The sequence below is a fragment of the Dipteris shenzhenensis genome, chromosome 28 (genome assembly GCF_047967505.1).
Source record: "Dipteris shenzhenensis isolate YYH24624 ecotype China chromosome 28, Dip_SZ_1.0, whole genome shotgun sequence".
NCBI classification, from domain to species: domain Eukaryota; kingdom Viridiplantae; phylum Streptophyta; class Polypodiopsida; order Gleicheniales; family Dipteridaceae; genus Dipteris; species Dipteris shenzhenensis.
Window position 1 is genome coordinate 30,849,069 of NC_141623.1, and position 8,146 is coordinate 30,857,214.

Consider the following 8,146-nt stretch of genomic DNA (forward strand, 5'->3'; position numbering starts at 1 on the left):
CATTTTAAGATCCCACATTGAGACCAAGCAGAGTGGGTCTTAAACCTACCGTGGATAGGGTCATGCTACTCATATGAGGAGGTTATGGTAATTTTTGGTCAAGTTTATCAAAATTTAAGCGTTGAATATTAGCCCCCCATCTTGGAGAAGCTTTAAGATAATTCACCATTGGGCAAAAGTTCGCCCTTAAAAATTACCTTGCCCATGATTGAGCCATGATGCTTGAATGCTAAGTAGTCGAGCAATGCAACAACACAAGACAACTAGGATACAAATAAATTTCTCTTAGTAGTTGAGGTAGTTATAGGTCACACAATAAAGAAGGCTTTTATACCATGTGAAAAAAAACCCACAAGGATATTAGTTTAATGTTGAAGCAAAGGATACCACACATGTCTTGTTATGGATAATCTATGCCATATCATAATAAATATTAATGCTTTATCCTAATTCTCCTATCCATTAGCTTTAAGAGCACAAATCTTCTCCTTTAGCTAATCTAGTTCATGCATCTTGGAACCCACTCAGCTTGTATAGTCACATTTTGCATTATTATTAAGAGACCTTTTCTATGCATGTAAATTTCTATGCATTATAAGTGAGAAAGCTTTTCCATTCACGTTTTGCTTTATCAATTTTTGTAATATGTTCTTTAGCTTTTTTCTTCTTTAGGGTCATTACTTTTAGGGCCTTTCAAGAACTTAAGGAAAAGTGTTGGAAGCATCATTGTATAAAGCATATGCTTGAGTCTTTCTTAATGCATAATGTATGAAGCATATGCTTCATGTATCTTTCTTAATGCATCACGAGATAACAGGTGAATCTTTTTGCAGTTCTGTTTAGCTTAAAATAAGATAACTTTAATGAGAGGTGATTGAAATGTGTTTTGTTGATGAATGACTATGAATTGTGATGTCCAATGCCAAGGGACAAGTGTTGGGAGGAGAAGTGGGTGACATGAGGGAAGATGTGGTGATAGTTTGAATGTGCGTAGGCACCACCCAAAATCCAACAGTTATGTAAGTTTGGGCCTTGGGCTCAAAATGAAGTATTTTACTAGAGAAAGTTCAAATAAGTCTATATAAATTCACAAATTTATAAGAAGGTTGGAAGCTAGGACCCATATGAGAGTGAGGCCTTTATTATTACCTATTGGACACACATATGGAATGTTCTTTACATGTGCATGGTTGCTAGTTGCCAAACATTATTAATAGCACACAACTCATACATTATTGTATTGTGGACATTCAATTCTTGGGAACATGAGAAGCATGATACATGTGTGGAGTATCCTATAGCTCACTCAAACCTTGACCAAGGCCTATGGATATTTTCATATCAAAAGATTGCTTCTTTTTGTAAGAGAAGGATGTGGCCTACATGCAAGCCTTGTACTCTTAAAATATTCACCTTCATGATCTAGTAGGATTTCCCTATATCCGAGAGTGTCATGTATAATGAGATGCACTTTTATTTTCACTCTACATAGCCATAACGTCCTTCGTACAATTAAATGCATGTGTCTGTCGTACATTGAGTCTAGCTCCAATAGTGAGGCTTTGCACCTTTTTTTTTGCTTTGGAATTGGACTTGTAAATGGTTGTCATTTAGCTTTTATAAGGCCTCCATGAGGGTATCTATTGGAGCAATTGGGCTAGTAACCCCAATGCAAACACTCACTTTGTGGAAGGAAGGATCTATTTGTAGGAGATGGCAGCGAGTCCTAAACATATTATTCTTTATTCTCAAGAGAGATTTTATTTCAAGTAGGCAAAAGGCTCAAGGAGTACAAAATACATTGATATTTACTTGTAGAGTTTCTAGAAAGCACAATCTTTGCTACGATTAGACACAAACTACCCATATTAACCTCCTCTAGTTCAAGAGTTGCCTTCTTTTGGATGTGGCAAATTGTAGTTAAAATTGCACCCTTGATCTTGTTGCATTATCTTGCACGAGAGTTACATGAGATATGCTTTGCAGGCAACTTGTTCATGCAATAGCATGTGGGCTTCAAGCAATGGTATTAGTGTGAGCGTGGAGGAAGGGGCCACTAAATCATCAAAGAGCACATTGCCATGAGGGGATTTTCTTTCTTCCATCATTTATGTGTTGCCAGAAAAGGAACATTAAGAGCTTCTTGCCACCAATTAAGGAGATCAAAATCATCGAGTTAACATTGAGAAACCAGGCAATAAGAACCTTAAAAATCGGAGCTCTAATCTTTGCTCATGAGAGTGACTCGTAGCATGAGAAATATGGTTGTTCACTCTTGTAGCATTGTAGGAATAGGGATGTCCTCATGCCCATTGTGTTCCCCAGTCTATCCCGATTTTTTAGCTTCTAAAGCCTCCTGTAAAGCAACCATGAGTGCAACGCAAGAATGTGGTGTAAGGTCATGTAGCTCCCTTTTGTTTTTCCAATCACCTCGCAAGTCACACACACATGGCCAACTACAAGGACAACATTCGCACGTGGCTTATCCTAATAGGCACACTATGTTATTGATTCTTTAAATATTTTGAGTACGTTTAAGCATTCACCGGGCTTCCACAACACTGGGGTAGGTTGGTAGCAAAACAAGATATAAAGTGTCAAAATTCACAACTTGATCTAGAGAATAGGTTGCCCAACCGCGTAAACAGCAGCGACATGATGAGAGCCACCGGGGTTGTAGAACACTAGGCTAGTTTGGTAGCAAGATAGGCTTTTATGTGTCAAAATTCACAACTTCAACAATGGTGAGAAGCAAAGTGGAGAGGGGAATCAAAGTCCTTTGGAGGGTGCTTGTGCAACTCAGGTTAGAGCGGACCCCGGGTCGTTCCTCCGGTTGAGCAAGGGAATTCAACGGGTCATTTCCCTTCTCGAGGCCCCATGTCACGTGATATGCATGTCACGTGACACATTTTCTTCTTCTTCGTCTTCTTCTTCTCTTTCTTCATCCATTTCCCTTTCTGTACGTCACTCTCAAGCTTTCCGCAGTCTGTGGCTATGGCGATGGCCAAGAACGGCCACAGATTCTCTTTGGCGATGGCTGCTCCATTGGCGTCTCTCCCTTCCGCCCAACCTTCCATCCACCTGCCCTTGACCACGCCTCCTTCACCCAGCCGCATTTGATTTCTGCATCCTTCTTCCACCACTGATTAGACCTCGCAGTGCCTCCCATGGGTTCTACTCAGTCAGCTTTTCTCAAGCAGCTGGAAAAGGAGGTCGACGAGGAGGAGGAGGACGAGGAGGAGGACGAGGAGGAGCAGCAGCAGCAGCAGGACGGCGAGGAGCTTGACAAGCCAGTCGATCTCCAGGAACAGAAAACGGAGCTGGGGCGTGACGAGAAGAAGCTCAAGGTGGAAGAAGATGAGCTCGAGCAGCACCCGGAGCTGGTTCCTTTTGCTTCCTCAGCATCTCCTCTCTCCCCGCAGTTATCGTCGGCCACAACCCCTCGCCTCGGTCCTGCCGTGCGAGTTTGGGATCCAGGCCATCTGCTCAGCCCCTCTCTCTCGAATCCTCTGTCTCTCCATGGTCACATTCCACCTGCTGCATTTGTCGGCGACGAGATTTTCACTGTAGTCTATCTCATCAGACACGGGGAAACGGACATGAACAATCTGCCCGAGCTCATCGGGGGTCGCACTCCATCCGCAATGCTGACAACAGAAGGGAAACGGCAGGCCCGCGCCCTCGGGGTTTTCTTGCTATCTCAGGGGTTGCATTTCGACGCGGTTTTCTCGTCGCCTTTGGAACGGTGCAAGCAGACTGCGATTTCTGTTTGTCAGGTAATCATTCAGATCATCATGCATCTACTGGAAAATTTTCGTCAATTTGTAAGCTTGGGATGTTTTGGTCATGACATCCTGTGGATTGTACAGGAAGTGAACTTTCCTGATGAGAACATCGAGTTTGGAGATGCTCTTGTAGAGCTCAGTCAGGGACTGTGGGAAGGATTCCGAAGGTCTGATATTTACACGCCTGAGTTGCTCAAAGTGATGACGAATTCGCAACCAGATTTTCATGCTCCAGGAGGGGAGTCTCAACGCCAAGTGGAGTTCCGAATGGTGGAGTTTCTGAATAATGTGGTACTCCCGAAGGCAGTGGAAGCGAATTTACGCAAGAGCGCGGGTGTGGATGAGAAGGAGCAAAGCAAATCGAATTCATTGATGCAGGTTCATCCACTGGACGAAGCTGAAGAGAAAGCGGCGAAGGTGGCGATGTCTGTGGCCAACAGGAATATGAATGGTAAGAGCAGGCTGCATATAACATCTAATGGTAGCACCTTCGTTTCTGGGCGATCTGCAAGCTCGCTTGAACGAAAAGTAGCTCCAAAACCAACTCCATATCATGTAGCTGTATTTTCTCATGGAATGGCCATAAAATGCCTGTTGCGCGGATTGTTGGGGTCCGAACCTCGATTGACGCATCGTCTTTGCATAGATAACACTTCCATGACTGTGTTGAAGCATTCAACGCATCACGGCTGGCAAATTCAGCGCGTTAACGACACAGCGCACCTCCGTCTGTTATGAAAGAACTGCAGACTGCAGACCAGCTAGCATATTGAATTACACACTAGTTCATGTTGATTGTCGCAGCTTTGATTGGAAGGAACCCCTTGGAGATTGGATTTATGTGGATTGCTGAATTTATCTTCTGCCAAACTTCCCATCGGAAGTCTGCTTGTTCATTTACCGTTGAGCAACCACGAGGAAACAATTCTCATGCTTAGATCTTGTAGTAGGCTTATATCTTTCGTGTATTTCTTCCTCTTTTTTAGAACAAGGTGCATGTCAGAACTCAAATGAATCTTTTATATGCTGCCAGCCTGTGCTGCATCTTAGCACCATTTGATCCGAATTGCAGCACTTGTTCTGTTTGCCTGGCAGTGGGTTGATGATTAACTCTGACGAGTCTAACGGTGCACTTTTTTACTCCACAAGTTCACTCCTGCCTCACTGCTTTTAATAAGCATTTCAGCTGTTGATTGTCGATCAGTAGTCGGTGGGTTTGGGCGCTCAGGTTTGTTATACTGATTTGTATGGATCTAGTATGATCTGTCAAACAATGATATGATAGGCTAATGTTTTGAAGTCGCTTTGGTTTCCGGAGTTTTGAGCGCTGTTTCTTGAGGAAACATGTGGGTGCTTGAGGTTATTGAGAAGTCAGCTAAGATGAGTCGATCTGGGCAACTTCAATGAAACCTGCTTTCGCTTGTGAATACACATAGGCATCTAGTGTCAGTTCCTGTGCCAGGAGTCGGGTACTCTGGGAATGTAAAAAACCTCCACCCAATTTTGAGAGTTTGGAATCCTGTGAGATCTTGATCATGTAAATGTTGGACTCGCGTATGATAAATACTTCCATATGTTCTGTCAATATTTGCTTTGATATGCTCAGATAATCGCTTAGAAGGGAAGTTTAGCAGAGCCTTACTCAAGTCTGGGGTTGATTTAAGTATTTGTGTCAACCAGTATTCAAGATTCGTCCACTGAAAAAACATACATCTAGCAGGGATGTTTGTTCTCTGTCCGAATTCTCAGTTGACACCCCTTGTCCCTTATGTGGGTCTGGGAAGAAAAACGGTACTCCATGTGTTTTGAATTGGGAGATCGATTCAACACTCTGAGCTAATGCCACTAAGTTTTGGAAACATGCTGTGCTTGAAGATTTTCGAATGTGGCAGGGGTGGTCAACGATTTGTGGAGTCGTTCTGCTGGCCATGTGGTATATCAGAAACAAGGTTCCCTTGTCTTCTCTGTACTCCTTTACAAGGTAGATCTGATGCTGCTGCGAGATGCAGCGTCAGCATGATGAGGAAAATGTAAATATTTGCATGAAGGATCTTGTTATCACAGGGCACCTCACTTAGCTCCAAAAAAGTATTTTGCTCAATCCGTCCATGGGCACAGGCATCAGCAAACGAGAAGGCACAAACAACCGCCACCCTCAAATATGAAATCCTCAAACAGCAACCTATTAATCCAAACATTCAAAATGGGCGACTATAAGCACCACCCACTTAGATCGACAGACCAGAATTCTCCTTGCCCCATATCCATGATCTGTGCTTCCTTCCCTATCCAGTCGGGGCACCCGGACACAGCAAGGCCAAACACTCGGCACCTTTTGGATAAGGCTCCATCCCCAATCCCAAGCCACATCCTTCTGCACTCCGAGTGAAGCCTGTCACTTTGACATCCCTCACCCCTTCCCGTTCCAACCCCAGCCCAACCCTCCTTCCTTCCTTCCCTGTCCCCTTTCCATCTGAGACTTGTTAAAGAAGAAGAGACAGCCGCTCCACCATACACCCATTGAGCACTGTTTGTGGATCTGTTGTTGTCGAGGGGCACATAATCTATTGCTATCAAGTGCCAACGTGATCATCCTGAGGAGAACTAGATTGCGGGGCAGGAAGGGCTCCAGAAAGTTCACTGCTTCAAAAAGAAGCACCTTGTTTGCACCCATAGGATTCCCCCCTTCTCCTCTTCGCATCCATATCCAAACTCAGCCGGTGGTGTAATTCGCCGCACGGGATTGTGGCAGACGCGGCGTTGCTCCTCAAAGCGAATTACACCACCGGCTGAGTTTGGATATGGCTCGTTCGCAGTACATGGCGCCGCTGTGCTAATCCTAGATAACTTGGCCAGGGTATTGCTCTAGTGCTGCGGTGCTTCCCTTCCCTTTGTACATGTTTGATTGTTGCACGTGCTGTGCCCAATTTCCTTGCCGAAAACGATCGTGGTATGGGGTTCTTTCCTATTCCGATGGCCTTTTCAGTCGGTTGTGGTTTCGGTGGCGGTGAGTGTTGGTCGTGGTGGTTGTGGTTATATAAGTGAAGGGACCCTGTGTAGTCCTGCATCGTTTGTCTCTTCCTTCCGTTTACAATACTCAGTGGCTTCCGAGTCGATGGAAAGTGGCAATTCGAGCTTCGAACGAGGTGCTCTCTCCTCACCGCGGCTGCACGTTTTCTTTCAGTTCGTTGACAGCACCTGTCGCGGTGACCAATGGATGCACTTGACACCACGTCTTGTAGTTTGACTCTCCCAATTCCTGATACAACGCAAGGTTCTGAGATATTTTATGATTCATATTTTGATTCAGCTATTGTTGTCGATGGATGACTAACCTTGCTTTCTTTTATCCTCATCAAGTGAACAATTTCATATTGGAATTAGACGAGAGGTTGAAAATTGGGATTGCTCTATGGAAGAATTTCGTAATCCGGTGGAGGCTCCAACGATTGCCGAAAGTGCTGTAGAGATGGAAGGAGATAGTCTCCACAGTAAGTTGTGTTTAAATGCTCTGTATCTCCCTTTGGAGTTGCCCATGTGATCGTGTTTGTCTCATTTCTGTTGGCGAATGACAGTTGCAGCATGTGCATTGAGTGTTCGTTAAGGACGTTACTGTGCCGAACCCAGACAATCAAACCCATCGTGGTGAGCAATTGTACACAGAGTATTGGATCACTTTGTTGTATTGTTTGTCCTCGTGGCATGAATAGAGTAAGTCGTGTAGAGTTGTCAACCCCTCCTACACTGACGAGCTCTATAATGGATATTTCTCATGGGAAACGACCTAGAAGAGGATGACGAAGCTTTCGGCGATACTGTTTTCCTCGATCATGAGCATCTACCCTCATATACCCACTTTGATTAACACCTGGTCAACTAATTGCTGGACTCTTTATCTCTAACTTTCCTCTTACTGGAACCCATGGTCGCTGTGTTCTCCATTGGAACATCCAGACATCATACTCACTCTGCGATAAGAAAGATGGCCAAGAAGTCCCTAAAGAAAAGTCTTCCAAGTTGCCGCAAGACATCCGTACGAAGAAGGTGCACCAGCCTTCACTTTTGTATGTCGCAGCTTCTTGCATTGTGTGTATGTTGTATGTTGATTGCACACTTCACTTGTAGGGTTTTACTTTGGCAACCGTCGACTTTGTGGTTATTGTTGCATGTACGCTAGCTGCTCATTTAGTTTGTGCATTTCATTCGATTGAAAATGAGTTGACCTCTTCATCTCGGCTACCACAATGAAACTGAAATGGCTTCTTCGTCTGGGCATTTTTATTTGTACTAGATAGTAGGATTTTGCAAACTTTTGCATTTCAACCTTTTGTTGTGCGCCTATGTATCTGGGAACTTTGTCT

The 8,146-nt window shown here is 44.2% G+C and overlaps 1 protein-coding gene across 1 annotated transcript; it reads left to right on the forward strand.

Annotated features, from left to right (window-relative positions):
• The first annotated feature begins 2,931 nt into the window (after positions 1-2,931).
• Positions 2,932-4,918, forward strand: LOC147883445 (uncharacterized). The gene is made up of 2 exons (XM_087399201.1): positions 2,932-3,776; positions 3,870-4,918. The coding sequence occupies exons 1-2, from the start codon at positions 3,168-3,170 to the stop codon at positions 4,521-4,523; spliced, it is 1,263 nt and encodes a 420-aa protein (XP_087255327.1). The 5' UTR covers positions 2,932-3,167; the 3' UTR covers positions 4,524-4,918.
• Positions 4,919-8,146: the final 3,228 nt, after the last annotated feature.

Bases quoted from the DNA above. Each gene is read 5' to 3' on its own strand.
- LOC147883445 (XM_087399201.1), top strand. From the start codon at position 3,168: ATGGGTTCTACTCAGTCAGCTTTTCTCAAGCAGCTGGAAAAGGAGGTC. The intron at 3,777-3,869 runs GTAATCATTCAG...TGGATTGTACAG, and splicing joins CTGCGATTTCTGTTTGTCAG to GAAGTGAACTTTCCTGATGA.